We start from the raw sequence: 18,708 nt of genomic DNA on the forward strand, positions 1-18,708 counted from the left end.
TAAAGCTGCCTTACTTATGGGAGACTCATGAAATCTCACAATTAAGAAGAAACTTGACCTTTAGACATAGACTATGTCTACGTCAATAGATGTCAGTTAAACAACAGTGCTCACTAGAAAGGCCACAGAGGGCCCTGCAGAACATTTGGCACAAGCAACTCTTCAATGTTATTCTTTTCCTTTCCGAACATTTTTACCTCCTTAAAAAAGAAAAACCACATTTTGAGGGAACCTAGGAAGCTAATGGCTCTCAGACTTTGCCATTTTAGTTCTTAGCTTGGGGACCAGGACTCCCAAGAGATGAAATTACATTTTCAGGATTTGCAGGTTCTTGGGTATAGTGGTATTTTGTTGGCAATCTAACAAATAAAGCTTGCCTGAAGATCAGAGCGCAGAGCTAAGCTACTAGTTAGTCATAGAAGCCAGGCAGTGGTGACCCACTCCTTTAAATCCCAGCACTCAGGAGACAGAGGCAGATGGATCTCTGTGAGTTCAAGGTCACCCTGGACTACACGAGGTTGAATCTTTCTAAAACAGAAACGGAGCTCACACAAAGCATTTAATTCAGGCACTAGAGAGGTGGAGACAGGAGTGATATGGCTGGGAAGAGAGAGGAATATAAAGTGGGAGGAGACAGGAGCTCAGATACAGTCTGAGGATTCAGTCTGAGGTTTCATAGAGACAGATGCAATCTGAGTTTCGTAGAGAGGATTTGTAGAGACAGGATCACTCCTTTGGTCTAAGCATTGGTGGAGGCAAGAACTCTCTAGTTGATGCTATCTCTCAGGAGAATGGTGTTAGAACAGTACGGGTACATCCAACCACCAGGACAGTGCTGCAGATTTACTGAGTGAATAGGTTCTTGTGGCTCCTATCTGCAATAAACCTTGAAGGAATGAGAGCAGAATGAAGGATTGGGAATGGAAGCTCATTTCCCACCTCACTACCAGACTGGCTACCCTCCGAGCCCAAGAATAAAGCCGTATTCTCTCATTAGGATTCTGGGACATATCTTGGTTACTACACATTGAATTTTAGGAATTATTATAGGTAGAGTGATAAAACTTGTTTATAAACAAGTACACTGTCATTACCCATTCACCAATGAGGATATTAAATAGAGGATCTATATCCCTTGGTAGATCTGAGATGGGGTGGAGTGGATCTGTGAGGGCAGGGATTCTAGCATGCAGTCTCTGCTGTGATGAAAATGGTTAAGAACTATTCAAGACTGTCCTTGACTAAACCTTGGCCTCTCAAGTCTCCCTTTCTCTAGCCAGGCCAGCCAAGCACAGTCTCAGCACAGACCAAGAGAACTCTCTGTAGAGGGAATCCCCACCCCTGAAATATGACCCAGCTCTTCCTCTGGAGCTTCTGATGCTGCTAAGAAACAATTATTCAGATATGTTGAAGGACACTGACTACTCTTCACCCCCACCATGGGGCTTTAGATGAAGAGGGGCCTGATTCAACTCCAGTGCCACAAAGGTTAAGTGGCAATTTCTAGTCAAGGGCCATGCTGGAGGACAGTAGATGGAGAGGGGACATTGGCAAAGCCAACGTGACAGGACTTTTGCTTAAGGCAATAGAGCTGGGTGACATGATATTGAGGGTGGGTGATAAGAGATTTGGTCAGACACCCAGGGATATTTTGTGCTAAAGAAATCCAGGATGATTTGGGCCAAAGAGGAGACTCTTTGTTCATGTATGAGCTCATGGTCTACCTTTAATGAGATACTTTGAGGTCGTTTTATTTCTTTTTATAATTATTGTTTTATCTTTCTTATTTATTTATTTCCAGAGACAGGGTCTTTCCACTGTAACTGGAGGCTGCCCACTGCCAACTGGGCTCAGCTGCCTGGACAGTGAGCTCCAGGAATTCTCTTGTCTTTGCCTCCCCAGTGCTGGGAGTATAGGTGTGCATTGCCATCTCTGGGTTCTTCATGTGGGTGCTGGTGACCAAATCCATCTCAGGTCTTCACGCTTGTGAAGCATTTGGAGAACTGAATCATTTATTGAGCCCTTCTCAGTAACCAGGCAGGCACCGTGCCCTCCACCCCATCCCTGCTCTACTCTTAGTGCCACTCGCTCTGCTCTTCTTGGTTCAGAGTCAGAGCTGAGCTCAATCTCTCTCCCCTACCGCCGCAGTCTCAAACCAAGGCTTCTTTCTTGCTCTAACAAATGTCAAAACACTTTTTTTCTCTAACAGAACCCAAAGGGAAAAATATTTTCAATCACCTGCAGTAGTGATACAAAGAGTAATTGGAGTCTGGAGTCGCCAGGACAAGTTTGTGAAGAGGGAGATTGGAAGGAATCTAACGATGCCAAAGGGTGCTTTGAAATGGAAATGAAACAAGCCAGTTTGAAGTTGAGACAGTTGAAATGCTTGGGAGATGGGGGAGGGAGGTTCCTCTTGTCGTAAAATATATGTGGTTTAAGAATTATCCACTGATGAACAGCAAGACTCAGTCACAGATGCCAAGAGAGGGCTCTGTCACACCACCACTGGGTTTTAATCTTCCTTGCCCCAGGATTTCCGCAGCTACCCAAGTTCAACTCAGGGAAGAGATTGCCACGCACCCACCCCAGCACACCCACTTCCCCCATGGGTGGTTCATCTGGCTGGTAAGATGCTTTCCTGATCAATTACCGAAGAGGGCTAAAGTAACTAGATAGTCATTGTTTTGATCAATACTTCGAGTTTTCTCAAGATTTGGGGATGGCTGCAAGGCTTTTCCTTACAGGTGGGGTAGAGAGGCAGAGCTGAGGTGGCCAAGGGCTCACCTAATGGATGATCTGACTGGAAGGTAAGAAGGCCATGAAGAGAATCTCACTGTAGCACATCACGGTTCTTCATGCCAGGAGGGGACCCTTTGGAGGGCCTGGCCTCACCTGAAAAATGATTTTGCTGCCCATTATGGCCTCTCTCTAAGGCAACCGTGTGCTAATACTCAAATTAGACTATTAGGCTCCTTTCTGGGTAATACTTTATATAATAATCCTTAAAAATGATCTCATTCAATACATTTCCAGGAAAGTGACTGCTGCATATAACAACACAATGAATCTAGTTTTCCCAACAGGGAACAGTTTGGTCCCTCAGTGGAGAAAATTTAGCAAAGCCTAGAGACACTTTTGGTTTCTATGGCTCCAGGAAGGGTGCTGGAAATTGAGAGGCTAGAATTCAGGGAAACTGCTAAACCACCTGCAGGGCCCAGGGCTGCTGCCCACACACAGTCCTCCATCTCTAAATATCAACAGGGTAAAGCTAAGGACCCAGCCATGCTTGATGTGGGAGCGGGAGCCACTTCCTTTCTCACTCCTTATACTTGAACAAAACACAACACTGGGTTATCTCTAGCAGTTTCCCAGGACCCACCGGACATAAAGACACCTGTTTGGAAGGAGAAGTGGGCATGCTTGCTCATGGATTAGGGTAGCATCTCAGACCCTGTATATGTCTTTCATTAGCACCGTCAGGCTCTCTGTTGCTGTAGCTCAGATCGAGTAGCTTCTTAGGAGTTGATGAAAATTTAACACCACACAAATGAAACTCTTTAGAGCTTCTGGAAAAGTGATGATATAAAAAATCCTCACACAGCCACTGTGTTCTGCCCAATTGTCAAAATCGTCTTCCCCTTCCTGTTCGATAGTCATGGGTTGTACTTCCAGAAGGCCTGGTGTTCTCGAAGTTCCCCAGGCTGAGAGCTGCAAGCCCTTGTCGGCAGTTTTAGGTAGAAGTGGAAAAATGGTCTCCTGTCTTGCTTTTTCAGGGAATATCAACACTGTTCTTCCTGGCTATGTCTTAATTGTTTCTAACTTGTTTTCCTAGGAAGCACCGATGGCCCTGCACACCACACGTCTGAAGTCGCAACACTAACTTGCTTAGCAACAGCTAGATAGCAACAGTTGTTGTGTTCAAAGCACTGACTTGGCCTGTGGCAGGGGTGCAAAACAGCAGTGACGGGGTGCTGCCTGGCATGAAGGGGGCACTGGGCTGGCTGGCCTAGCTTCTTTCTTACTCTGCAGAGCCTCAGGGCTCCGAATATGGGCTCATTACACTCACAGTCCATTTGTTGGCAAGAGGATAACAAAGACTTGCAGGACTGGTTGGCAGGCCTAAGTATCTCTCTCTAGTGGTTCCCCCAGAGGCGTCCCCAGACTGGCATCACTGTCACCTCAGGGCGGGATCATCACTCACTGGAAAGGCAAATTCCTGGGTCTTCCGTGGACTCACCGTGGGCAGAGCCAGAACAGAGATCTTACTGACCTCCCCACACCTCCCCGACACTGATTTGGGTTAACAGTTTTGCATCTCTGAAAGGAGATCTCTAGAAGGTCTCAAGATGGACTATAGCAAGGGGAAAAATGGAAACAGAAAAATGATGAGAGAAAATGAAACGTGGAAAGTAAAAGAGAAAACTCCAGAGTACATCTTTTTTTTTTTTTTAATTTTTTAAAAAGTGGTACTGTCTCGAATTGATGTGCCGGGCTTTGCTGATGCCCAAGGGAAGCGTGAATGGAGATGGAGGAGGAGTGGATGGGGATGGGGTAGATGGGAGGCACCGGGGTTGGGGAGGGAACAGAGAAGAAAAGGGAAAGGAAACTGGGATTGGTATGTAAAACAAAAAAAATTAACTAATAAAGAAAATGTTGTGGTATTGGGCACAGAGTCTAGGGCTTCCACATGCTAGGCAAGTGCTCAGCCACCAAGCCACGCCCCAACCCAAAGGGTAGTCTTCCTGAAGGGAAAGCTGTACCATTCTACTCCTTGATACCCATGAGCAGATGATGGAGAGATGCTCAACTTCTGTTTAGCAAATGTTACAGGTGACTCTAGACGACTTCCTGCTAAGGGCAGCAAGCTTGCAATGCAAGGCAGTCCTTGCATTTCTATATTGAGTGGTGCACGTATGTGCTAGGGGGTGGACATCTGTCTCACGCACACAGGAGGGTGTGGAAGCTAGACCTATAGCTAGACCTATAACACTGTAGCATGAAGTCACATTGCAACATGGGCTCATCAGCGCTGTTTTCGCTGACTCTTCAGCCCTTGCGTGTGACAGCTACCAAATTCTGGGTGAGGGGAAGGGAATGGGACACGGAGGAGGCATTACAATGCCTAAACCCTTCAGGGCTAAAGATAAAAGATACACACACCTCATAAAGCAAAGACAAGGACTTACAGTCTCATCACCTAGGAAGCTAAAGTCAGAGATTTGGAGTTCTGAAGCCAGTGTAGTCTATATAGAGAAATTCTATCTAAAAAAGCAACCGGAAAAAAACAACAGGAAGAAAGGGAAGGAGGGAAAACAAAGAAATGGAGAGACGGTGCATGGAGGGGAAGAGAGGAGGAAAGATAATGGGAGGAGGGAAGAGAAGAAGAGAGGAGAGAATGTACCGAATGCTCTTTTGGAAGTTCTTGTATTAATACCCAACCACCTCTCTATGGCCCTGAGGACTGACTATTGGCTACAGAATCTTATAAACTGTGGTCAGCTGCATTGATCTTCTACTTCTGGGCCTCAGTGCACCGACACCTAAAAAGTGCACGCCGCTCACTCCCCCTGTCTCCTCTCAAAGCATCCTTATGCCTTCACCGTAGCTGGTCCTCTCCAGCAGGTGCTTTATGGGGTGTGGAGTATTGCTGAGCAATGCCTCACCTTGAGGTCCCTGTGAACAATGCCCATTCTGTGGAGATAGTACACAGCATCCAGGACCTGGCGGATGAGAGTGCTGGCATCTTTTTCTGTGTAAAATCCCTTCTCCACTATCCGATCAAAGAGTTCTCCACCGGACACGCTGTGAAACAAGTAAATAAGACATTAGGAACACAGAGGGCTGATGGATGGTGCAGACGAAATGGTTCATCACTGAGAATTCTCAGTAGGACAAAAAGCAAACTTTATTTCTAAAAGTAAATTTAAAACATGAGCCCATTTCTGAGTTTAGAGTTTGCCTAACCTTTTCCCCAGAAGCAATCCCTAGAAAAGGTCCTTACATCACAGCAGCAAAAATACATAGAATAAAAGGAAAGTAGAAAAACAAATCAAACCCCCCAAGACATGGGGTGTAGCCATTCCTAAGAAGTCATTCCTGACCTTCACCTCTATTCTCTGTTCTGGTGAAACAATACAAAGTCAAAATGGCCTCCCAGCAGAAGTCTGGGCTCTTGATCAATGTTAGCCCCAGAGACACTGAGTACATGAGTGCCCTTTAGATCTTTGGACCTCGACCTTCTACCTATTTGAATGGGCAGATGAATCTACTCAACTCTTTTCAACAACGAGTAGGAGCACACCCTTGAAAGTTCTCAGACTCTCAAAGCCACTGGAGAGTTACAGAAAAGAAAGAGGGCGGGGAAAGGCACAATGCCGGGTGTGGTGACGAATACCTGCAAGCCCAAGACATGAGATACAGAGGTGGGAAGGTGGCAAGTTTGGGGCTAGCCTGGGCTACATGGTGAGACTCTGACTCAAAATAATGAAAAGAAGGACACTGCATCACACAGCTCTGGTATGTGCTGGTGACAACATTTCATTCGAATTTACTCTGAGTTTTATATTTCATTTGGTGGGTTTTGTGTTTTTAAGATACATCAAAATGTAAACTTATGGTGGACACAGTTAAGGGCAGGTAGATAAGTTGTTTCTGACCCTGCCATTCTATGCCACTGTAGCCCTGATAAAGAAACAAAGCAGCAGCCCAGAGCAGAACCAACCAACTACTTTCAAATTTGAGAATGTATGTATCACTAAAAGAACAGTGCTTTATCTACATAAATAAGGCATTGTAGAAAGAAACTCAAGGGACATGCTATTAGAAAACCTCCGAATTTTAAAACCATATAAACATACATTTATTAGAAATATTAAAACCATAAAACAACTCCTTCCTTTAGAGTTTTAATGCAATAAAAGACAGATGTTAGCAGTGTACACACAGGCGCAAAGACACAATTCACTTTCTGCAAGTCATGGCAATTAACATGGAATAATAGATCCACTGAAACCATCTCTGTAAAAAGCTAATAATGAAAATAAAAACAACTGAAGCTATAAAGTCTTGTGTTTTCTGGTTTTCTTCCATTACCTGTAGCAGTTCTAAGCAACAATGTGCTTGGAGAATGTTTCCCTTGCAAAGCAAACTGACGATCTAGATGGGAGAGGTGCTCAGGAGAAATAAAAAGCAACCCAAAGAGTGAAAAGAACTGGAAGCAGCCGGGCGGTGGTGGCTCTCGTCTTTAATCCAGCACTCGGAAGGCAGAGGCAGGTGGATCTCTGTGAGTTTGAGGCCAGCCTGGTCTACAAGAGTTAGTTCTAGGACAGGCTCCAAGCTACAAAGAAATCCTGCCTTGAAAAAAAACCAAAACCAACCAACCAACCAAACAAACAAGAACTGGAAGCAACCCAGATGGCAGCATTTTCTGACGACCATGTCGTCTAACAATCTACCCTCCAGAGAGCCAAGCTCCCCAGACACCCTGACCTGGCAAGTGATGCCAAATTCTTTCTACAACCCCAGTGGATTTCAGTATCTGACCCCCTGCTGAACCAGAGGAAGTACTACCATAGGAAGACTGATGCCGTGGGGGCAAGGTGAGCATGGACGCTCGGCAGGCAATCACCTCATTACTTCCTCAACACTCATTCAGCTTTTCCTGGGTGCCCACGACTCATCAGCATGAACCTACGCTCTTGGAGATAGCTAAGTAGTTATCAATTACAAAGGGGTAAGAGACATCCCTCATCCATTAGCATTGCTCTACCTTCCAATGATGCCCGCCCATCGCTGGCCAGCCTGTCCCCACTTTGTCTCTTCTCCAGATCCTGGAAGTCGGGCAATAATCCTTACCTCTCCCACCGTCTCACCTCCTGACTGAGCATTCCACAGCCCAACCCTGCCCGTTCCTCTGCCTCCCTTGAACCTCATCTGCCCAGCTTACTGCTCTTGGAAGGTCTTTTTCTCCAATGGGATATTTAAGATCTTGGTGGGGTCTATAAAATGTACATCTGTGCATGGTCATGGGGCAGCGGCGCAGTGGAAGCTGAAGCATCAGTATCAGCGGATGGATGGTGTGTGCTGTCACAGGCCTCCCTATCTGCACTTACGGTTCTTTTTCTTAAACTTCAGAGTGCATACTTATGAATATTGCTTAGGAAGAATTTGGTTTCCTTAGAAACCAGGACTCTGGGGAAATGTTTAGAAACTTGACAGAAAAAAGTAACAATATTAATTTAAAAAGAAGTCTTAAATTTGCAAATCACTTTATACTTTCAGAAAAAATTTTCACAAGGCACGCATTTTCAAAACCCACTGTAAAGACATGAATGGCTCCCAGTTCCTTCTTGGAGGCAAGTCTCAAAGTGAGAGTATTTGGGGGCAGACCTTTGGGACATCCCGAAGTTGAGGTAAAGTCATAAACGATGATTCCTCCATGATGGAATTAGATCTCTGTCCCATCTGTCATGGAAGACACCACAAGCAAGGAAGGGAGCTCCCAGAAGAATTAACCTATGCTACCGCCTCCAGGACTGTGAAAAAATACCCTTCCCTATACTGAGTAGGATACCTGCTTATTCTTGAAAGTACATGTGAAGCAGATATGCGAGATTATATTGTTTCAGAATCAATAGAGGAAAGAGCTTCCTCATGGTGAGACACAGGTCACATGGCTGGCTGACTTGTGTGGGCTGTGTGGAGAGGCTGCCTTCTCGACAACTGTCATCTATGGGAAGCCTCTGCTGCAAAACATCTGAAACTCCATGTTAAAAATCAAACTCTCCAATCAAAGCAGGCAAAGCATCATAATGAAATCAGGGTGGGGGTGAGGTATCAGGAGGGTTGGGGAAGGGAGGAGAACCGTAACAATGGATTATGTGATACAAGGAGTTAACGGAAGCTGTCTCTTTCTTCTGTTGTTATCAATACAATATAGATTGAGTTATAAAGATGAACTTTATCTTGACCTTGGTTCTGATCCAAGGCTAAGAGATTGCTGGTGATGGGCTTCTTGCTGGCAGACTCTGGAGGTGTGCAGGGTGTTGCATGGACACAACAGACCCAGCCAAAGAAGCTTTTATACTGAATCCATTTGAAAAAATCCACTAGCCATTAATTCCTTCATTACATAAATAGACTCATCCATGCATGAGAATAGAGCCCTAATCACTTCTCTCTCTCTGTCTCTGTGTGTGTGTATGTACATGCTGGTATGTATGTGCACATGTGTATTCAGAGGTCAGAGGTTAGTATCAGTTGTCTAAATGGGCCAGTAACCCCTATTCCAATTTCTAGCATCACCATTACAGGTACATACTGTCTCACCTGCAAGCATTTCCTGTGTGACTGTTGGGAACTGAATCCAGGGCTTCATGCTTGTACAGCAAGGACTTTTCTACTGAGTTTTATCCCCAGCCTCCCTCTATTCACTTCTTATAGATTCCATATGGTCATAATCTCCATGTCATAATGAGTATTAATATTCAATGAGCTTCAGGAGGTCAACATAAAAGCAACCACAGAGGGGGAGGTTCAGCTTCAGGGGATGTAGACATAGGAAGATAAACTGGCTACCAAACACCAAGGAAACAAGAGAGAAAACATGGTCCATATTTCTTGATTCTCCTGGATTCCAGTTCTGATGACTTCCAGAGCAGCATGAGTTTATGCGGAACTTTGGTCTGTTCAGTAGCTCACCCTCCTTGCCTATTACAACCCATAGCTGTCATAACATGTGCCAACTTTAAATATGCCAATGTGAATTGCTTTGATGTCACAATCTCAGTAAAATTCTGTTTATTTGGGAAACTCTTAAACCATGTAAATACCTATAAGTGGAAAAAACAATTGTCAAGAAACATTTCAGAGATGCTGTACTGAGAACACATTAAGCTTGGATTGCCCTGCTCTAGACTACTGTGCAGTGTAACTTCTTCAAGGCACCAAGAATTATAGTGTAAATGCTATTGTTTTATGAACTTGAACTTATCCATCTTATTCTCTCTCTCTCTCTCTCTCTCTCTCTCTCTCTCTCTCTCTCAATCCCTCCCTCTCTCTGTGTGTATGGGGGATGTGGAGCACCACGTGTGTATATGTAGAGGCCAGAGGTCAATGTTGGGTATCTCCCTCAATCGTTTTCCACTTTATATTTTGTGATAGGGTCTCTTACTGAACCTAGTGCTCACGGATTTGCTTAGAATAGCTGGCCAGTGAGACTCTGGGATCCATCTTACTCAACCAGTTCTGAGTGCTGGGGTCCAATATGGATCCTAATGCCTGCATAACAAGTACATTGCCTGTTGACTGTCTCCTTAGCCTTTACTACCTGATTTTAAAAGACAATGTTTTGTTATCTTAAAATCTGATGCTTATTACTATGTAAAATTGTATGTAAAATGGTTACAGTGTGAATGTGAAATGCTAGCCACAAGTTAATACATATACATACTTAGTCCCTAGCTGGTGGTACTGCTTTAGAGCCTCCTTGAAGGAAACAGTTCACTGGGGGTGAGAGATGAGGGCTTTGGTATTCTACTTCCTGTTCAGTCTTTCCTCCAACTGTGGGTCCATTGTGTACAACCACTTCATGCTCCCATGGCCATGCCTCCTCTGTTGTGATGGGCTGTATCCCCTTAAACTATAAGCCAAAGCACTCGTCTCCTAAGTTGTTGGTTGTCAGGTGTTTGCTATCAGTAATGAGAAAAGTAACTAATAGACCGTCTAACAACACCCACAATCCCACTCCCACAATCACTGAATGAAGTGCCCATAGTGATGGCTGGGGGATGTGTCCCACTAACCAATCTATCATAGAATACTACTTAGATGAGATAGATGAACAGAGAGAAGACTAAAGAGTTCTGTGCTCTTGTACTGGGCAGGTACAAAAATCTGTCATAAGAAGTTGCATAAAGCTATCCTATAACAGGGCAGGAACAGCACAGAAGGAAGACTATTAGAACAGTACAAGAGCAATGTGGTCTTCAAGGACCCTTTGAATGGAGAAACTCTGAGATCCAGAGGGCAGATGACAAATTTCCCTTCTCCAACTTTCCATCAATCAAGGCTCAACTTGGCAGTGCCTGGGATTTCCCTCTGATAGTCAGGACAGCCCCTCATTTTCCCAGCCTAGAGCCTAGCATTCCCACTCTGGTCCTCACACACTTGGCTCCTGGGGAACACCCTCAACCATTACAGTGAGAGCAAGACTTTACCTCACCCCACCTCTGCCGTCAGGACTTTCCTCCTTCATCAAATCCTACTTCAATAATTTTCAAAAACAATTTATTCTTAGAATTTCATTTCACAGTATCTGCCAGGCTTCAATCTGTTCAGAAATTTCCAAAACACAAACAAATGCTTTTCTATCTAATGGACTAGAAAAATTTAACACCTTATGTGCCATTATATTTTGATTCTGGATAATTTGTCTTTTTCTATCTGGTACAATGGGGCCGAACTGTGTTTCTCACCCTAAAATCTATATGTTTAAATCTTAACTCTCCAGTACATCCCAGTGGCTCTGTTGGAGACAGGGCCTTTGACAAAGCTAATTAAGGTAAAAATACGTCATCCTAGTGACTAGTGACCTTATATAAAAAGAGGACAATGGGGATCAGCAGGGGAAAGGGTGCTTAGCCTATGTAAGGCCTTAGATTTGATCTCCAGTGCCCAAGAGAAGAGAAGAACAAGAGATACGGTGCACGCAGGAAAGAATAGTAATAAATGGGACCTTATAAAAATGAAAAGCTTCTGTAAGGCAAAGGACACCATCATTTAGACCAAACAGTGGGCTACAGAATGGGAAAAGATGCTTACCAGCTACACATTTAATAGAGGGCTAATATCTAACATATGAACTCAGACAACTGGACATCAAGAAACAACCCAACTAAAAATATGGTACAGATATAAACAGAATTCTTAAAAGAGGCAACATTTTATTAGTTCTTTGAGGATTTCATACAGTGCATTTTGATCTCACACACCTCCCTCCCCACTCCCTTCTGTCGCCGCTGGAGACGGGTTGCACAGGCTAGCGTGGAAACAGGCAGGTCAGGGTGGAGGGACATGGGGGTTTAAGATTACTGGAAAGGGGTGGGCCATGTTTTGGAGAAAATGAGTTTCGCAGATGGAGCTAGTGTCAATATGCTGGAGAAGGAACAGACCCTACAGTGTCTCTGAGTTTGGTGGATGGGGACACCACTCTTTGAATTGGGAGTTGCAATGGTTGAGTTTCTTTGTTATCTTGACTGAGTTATTGAGGACCCAGGTTTCTGGTTGAGTGTAATTTCTAAGTATGTTTTGAGGGAATTTCTGGAAGAGATTGCTGTTGAAAATGGTGGACCCAGTGAAGTAGTAGAGTAGGCAGCCCTCCCTAACATGGTAGGTATCACATGATCTGTTGAGAGTTTGAACAGAAGAAGACAGAGATGGAAGGAGAATTTACTCCTTTTCCCTTTTGCCTGGTGACTAGAGCTGAAATGGTGGCCTTCCTCATCTGCAGACCAGCGTCTGTGCACCCTGGCTCCCCCGGCTTGCATGCCTTTGCCTGTAGACTGAGCTATGTCACTGATTTTCCTGGCTCTCTCATTTGCAGATGGCAGACTGTGGGACACTTCAGTCTCCTTAGTCTCGTGAATCTATGACAACCAACTATTTATTTATTTATTTATTTATTTTTGAATAGAACACCCTAGATAATACAAGGACCCTGAGGAAAGTATAGCTTTGGAATGGCAAAATTATCTAGGGTGCCAGAAAATAGAATTCTCTAATTATGGAAACACTTGTTTTCTCTATTGTCCAATATGGTAGCCACTAACAACACAGGTCTAGCTAACTGAAGAAGCGGTTTTCTGATTTTACTTAACTTCAGTTAGCGTTAAGAGGCACATGTTGGATGACACAGATTTAGAGCCCTGTTCAGGAAATGTAGAATGAAGAAGCCTGCTAGATAGAGCAATGCAGAGCCTAGCTCTTGTTACAGTCCGAACTCCAGAGGGTCAAGCCAAGGCTAGAGTTGACAACTAGTGAGACATCAGCATGCCAACAGCCTTTAGTGTCAAGTGGCGGTGTGATCTGCGGAGAGCAGAGCTAGGCTAGAGAATAGCTAGACTGGGATCCGGTGCCAGTTCTGGGCTGGACAAGGAAGAGCGAGCTAAGGACTCCACAGAAAGGTAGGAAACAGAAGAACAGTGATGTCATGAAAATTAACCAGGCCACCTGGCCACTGCTATGGAAAGGCAAATACGGGGACGGGGCAGAGAGCAGCACAGAGGCGGAGCTCAGAGCGGCATCTCCAGAGCCATTGGCATGCATAGTGCTTTCTACACCTTGGCACTGGACGAATCCCGAGCATGCAAAGAAGGCCACACAGGACTGAATTATCCGAGACTCATTTTCTCTTCTATAAAAGGAGTGATTCTACATGTTTTAAAAATAAGTTAGACAATGGGAAAAGATGCCTTGGCAAACTTCTGACAAGGCACCCTTGTGGAGGGGGTTTAAAAGAACGAAGAGCTGCCACCCAGGCAGGACACGGGGATAGCTTTTGTTTTGTTTATTTATTTTTTAATGATAGGGAGGCCCCACTTTTCCTATTCCCACAGATGGGCTGGGTTTTTTAACACATCCAGGCATTAGGATGGAAATCGGTGTAAGTTTCTACCCTTCTAAGTGGCCTCACAACTGAGTTCTTTGGTTCTCCAATGGCAGGTTCCTTTCCACATGGTTAAGGGTTCACAGGTGAGGCTGAGAAGGCTGTCACCCCAGTATGGCATGTTGCCTGAGATGCTGTAGGTTAATGAAGTTCTTATTAGCCCCAGATGACAAGTGACCTGGATGGACTCATTTAGCACGAACCTTGTGACAACAGATGGTCTTGGATGTTTTAAATACGAGACTGGGAGAATTCTGTCATGAGCTCTTTGACAATTACATATCGGCCTTTCTGAAATTAGTCCCAATTAGAAAGATTTCTCTTTGGCAGAATATTAACTACTTTCCTCATCAGCGTGACCAAATGCCTGGAACAGAGTTATTTAAAGGAGGAAGCTCTTATTTTGGCTTTCAGTTTGAAAGGAGATAGTCCATCAAGAGAGGACGGTATGGTGGCAGATGGCTCCATGGTGACAGGTGTGGGTGTGTGGTGGCTTGCTCACACCTTGGCAGACCAGGAAGCAGAACTAGGAATGTTTGAATCTCAACAACTCTTTTTTACTTCATGTAACTCCCACCCCCAGCCTAATGGGTCAACCTATGTTCAGAGAGGGTCTTTCCCCCCAAGTTAATGCCTAGAAATATCCTCACAGACAAACCCAGAGGCATGCCTTATCATCTCCTAAGTGACAATTATTCTTTAATCATGCTTTCTGTAGAATGATAAAAAAAAACTTGCCTTCCTTCAGTAGCTGAAAACTGAACAAGAATAGGCTCTGGAACAGGTCTCGGGACAGGACCTGGTTACAGAGTCTGTAAAGCGACAGCTCCCTTGTGGGGGACTGCCAGCTGGCTGGGAGCACATCATGGCCTATCTTGGGTAAGTGTGCTCCAGACTCATGGAGAACAATTATGCAATTCACATATGCACAGGGACTCAGAATCTGAAGAAAACTGATAACCCCGGTTTTATTTTAAATCTAAAGGACACGTCTCAACCCCATTACGCGTTGTTTTAATTGGTCTGTATGTGTTTATATCTGTTCTGGTGTGCCTCAGCTAGCATGGATCTCTGTGGAACATCTTCCAGTGCACGTGAGGGAGGACAGAGCATTTTCAGAAGCAAAGGAAGATGTAACGTGGCTTTGGACAGAGCAAAGATGACTCAAGGGTTGCTTGTCTATTATTCAGTCAACTGCTGGGCAAAGATTCTTTGTATCTGTTGAACCTCTGCATGTTAAAAGAATCATTTATTTATTTACTGTGGTGCGTGTGCACATTCATTTCATTGTACATACGTGGAAGTCAGAGGATAAATTGTGGGAACTGGTCCTCTCCTTCCACCATTGGGTTCCAGGGCCTGAACTCTGGCTTGGTGGCAGGTCCTTTCCCTGCTCACCTCTCTCAATGACCAACTGTCTGCATATTTTTAGCTTCCTGCCTTCATTTATCATTTAAGATTCCAACTTGGATGTCACAGCTTTAGAGGGGTGGGGTCTTTCCTGGTGCCCAGACAACGTTAGGTCCTCTGCTTCCTTCTTTCTTAGCACTTTGTATTCTTGCACAGCACTTGTTGGTTGTAATCAATTATCAGCAAGTTCATCTGTGTAAAGTTTGTCTTTCTGTCCTGGCCCTACCCTATCCCATATGAGGAGCTCCACAAGGATGGGACCATGTTTGTCTCACCTGCTACTGTTTCATCCCTGTGCCCAGCTTGGTTCTTGGCACGCACGCGCGCGCACACACACACATAAACAAGTATATAAGCCTTAATATTTGCTACCCTGTGACCAATAAATCCAGTGCCCTAGCAGTCAATCAGTGATTTCCAGGTTCAGTCTAGAGGTCAATAAAGGAAGATCCCTGATACTGACAGTACAAACAAACTCTCTCTCTCTCTCTCTCTCTCTCTCTCTCTCTCTCTCTCTCTCTCTCTCTCTCTCACACACACACACACACACACACACGATATATGTTATACAAATATTGTATTGTATAATATAGTTCAGCATAAATTGGCTCTAGCCAAGCATGACATGCTTACATAGCATGTGTGCCAGGGTTCATAACAGAAACAGTCTGTAACCTATTTCCTTTAGCACACTGCTGTGTCATTCTTGAAATGTCACGTCATTCATTTATTCATCCACTCATTCATTAACTTTCAATTCTCTCAGCCACCTGAGTTTGAGCTAGTCTGAGTATTGTACCTTTCTATACTTTGTCTCTTTTGTGTAGAACAAGTAATCCACATCCTGAAAGGATATTCTAGAGTCCCAACTCTACCTCCACTAAATGACTGTTCTATGTGGCTTTGTAAAGGGAGCCTGGGCACAAGTTAGAATCTTACTGTACAATAGGAGGTCACAGCTAAAAGCATCTGAATGACAGAAACCTTTGGTACACGTTCAGTCATTACTTTAAAACACTATGCCAAAATACATTTAGATGATGTGCTGATGGGCTGATGTGTGATCTAGAGTAGTGTGAGGGGAGATGGCAACACACACACACAGACACACATGGTGTAGATGACTGTTTGGCAACGTCATGATCCAATCCATCCGCACAGAGAGGGTAGGGCAAAATCATGGAATAAAAGCAGGTATAGGATGTCAGTTTACTAAGATTAACTCCTTGAAAGCCTTTCCTTCTAACTGCACAGATATACATGGTGCACAGAAATGTGTTTGCAAGCAGATGTGCTCCTTTAGGAATAGGACCATGACGTGCAGGATGCGCAGGCAAGCAGTCTCTGTCCCAGAGTCTCTCTCCCTTAACTTAAATACTTGAAGTCTTACTGAATAGAAGTACTGCTTGTGGGTGTGGAGTAGGCAGCTTGTAAGGCACGCTTCCTGTGTGTTCTAGAACCCATGATGGATGGGATGAATTTCCCATCCTTTGCTTCCTAGTACCAACACGTTTACCCTTCGCATTCACTGCAGAAGGAAAAAGACAGGCCATGACCTTGAATGAGAGCCCGACACATCCACCAGTTACTAATAAGAGCACAGTGTGCTTGGATTGCACATTAGCCTTAATGCAAATGACAAATACCTCAACTGTTCCCAAGATCTACCGATAATGGTCTCCTCAACTGTGACAATCAATACATCATCCCACCTCTTAGTTGATTCACTGAGGTACTTAATCACCATGACAAACATCTAATAAGACCATGAGGTTACTCTGCAAAGCAGCTTGCAGATCCTCACAACGCTAAAGCACAGATGATGGTCCAGCAATTTCATTCCTAAGTATAGACCTGGGAGAGCTGAGAACACATTCATATAAAAACTCCTATGTCCACATTCAATAGCAGAGCTAGTTCTCATAGCCAAAAAAAAGTGGAACTAAACCCAAAGATTATCAATAGATGAATGGATAAACAAAGGGTGACATGCACACATAGTAGATACATAGACGGTTCACTCACAGAAAGGACTAGAGCACTGACATTGTGTGGCTACATCACAAGCATACTGAGAACACAGTGCTGAGATAGTCGATTAGACACAAAGGATCTGAACGCTGTAAAATTCCGTTTATATGACTGGCTGGAGCAGGTAAGGCTCCAGGTGAGAAAGCAGGTTAGTGTGTGATTTAGGCAACCAGGACTGAGTAAAAGGATAGACAGCCTAAGCTGGGAGGCTAGAGATGTTCCGGAATTAGTGGTTATGGCTGAAAAGCTGTGTGAACGTCCCCCAAACCACCAGATTGTGCATCTAAAAGAATGAGTTTTGTGGCATATGAATAGACCATAAAACTTTATGAAATGGTATCCTCCTCTCTTTTTCCAGATCTACTTTCTCATTCATGGAATGACAAATATGCCATTCAAGGAATATCCTATAAATGCCCTAGAAATAGTCTAGTTCTGACCTCCACAGGAGCAGGTATGAAGGAGTGGCTTCCAAGAGAACAGGCCTAAGTCAGCAACCTCTATGGGATGGGGTCCAAGCCAGCAACCTCTGTAGGAGCAAGCCCAAGCCAGGGACATCCACAGGAAGCAGGCCCAAGCCAATGACCTCCTCAGGAACTGGCCCAAGCAAGCGACCACTGTGAGAGCAGGCTCAAACGACCTCTAGGGTTTCACAGCGACCTCCAGTAGAGTTGAGTGACCTCCACGAATGCCAAATGATCTCCAGAGTAACTGGAACCATGGCCCCAACTCCACTACAAAAAGCAACCATCTGAGCCTTGGGTTCACTGGCATGTAGAAGAGTGATCCCCAGAGACACACACCAACTACACCAATCACAGGAAAAGATGAGTAGACAAGGTAAGAGCACACTCAACACCACAAAGAACAACACAACACCAATAAAACCTAGTAGCTCTAAATCAGCAAGACTTAAATACCCCAACACAGATGAAGCAAAAAAAAAAAAAAGACCTAAAAAATAACTTTAGGAGACTGAGGCCCTTAAGGAGGAAATGAAAATTCTCTCAAAGAAATAGAGGAAAAGACAAACAAAAAAAATCGGAAGAAATCCACAAATCCCTTAAAGAAAACTAAGAAAAAGCAATCAAACAGGTGAAAGAAATGATTTAAGACTTGAAAAACCAAAATAGAGACAATAAAGAAAACACAAACCGAAGGAATTCTGGAAATGGAAACTATGGGAAAGTGATCAGGAACCACAAATACAAGCATAAACAGCAGAATACAAGAGACGGAAGAGAGAATCTCAAACATTGAAGATACAATCGAGACAATAGATACATCAGTCAAAGAAAATATTAAATCTAACAAAAGCTCAAGACAAAATATCCAGGAAATATGGGACACCATGTAAAGATCTAAGAATAATAGGGATAGAAGAAGTTAAATTAAAAAGCACATAAAATATATTCAACAAAACCACAGAAGAAAACTTTCCAAACCTCAAGAAAGATATGCATATGAAGATACAAGGAGCTTACAGAACACCAAATAGACTGGACCAAAAAAGAAAAAATCCCTTTGCCACATAATAATCAAGCACTAACCATACAGAGTAAAGAAAGAATATTAAGAGCTGCAAAGGAAAAGGGCCAAGTAAC

General features: G+C 44.0%; 1 protein-coding gene across 3 annotated transcripts in view; it reads right to left on the reverse strand.

The window, feature by feature from the left end:
* The window catches only part of Camk1d (calcium/calmodulin dependent protein kinase ID), a 400,857-nt gene that overhangs the window by 62,852 nt on the left and 319,297 nt on the right, over positions 1 to 18,708 (reverse strand). For all 3 annotated transcript variants that reach the window (XM_050150592.1, XM_050150593.1, XM_050150594.1), the window contains exon 4: positions 5,664 to 5,802. In XM_050150592.1, coding sequence (XP_050006549.1) covers positions 5,664 to 5,802 — 139 coding nt within the window. The remainder of the gene's footprint in view (positions 1 to 5,663; positions 5,803 to 18,708) is intronic.

Source organism: Alexandromys fortis, unplaced genomic scaffold (genome assembly GCF_014885135.2).
Source record: "Alexandromys fortis isolate MF-2015 unplaced genomic scaffold, M_Fortis_MF-2015_v1.1 scaffold_69, whole genome shotgun sequence".
Classification (NCBI taxonomy): domain Eukaryota; kingdom Metazoa; phylum Chordata; class Mammalia; order Rodentia; family Cricetidae; genus Alexandromys; species Alexandromys fortis.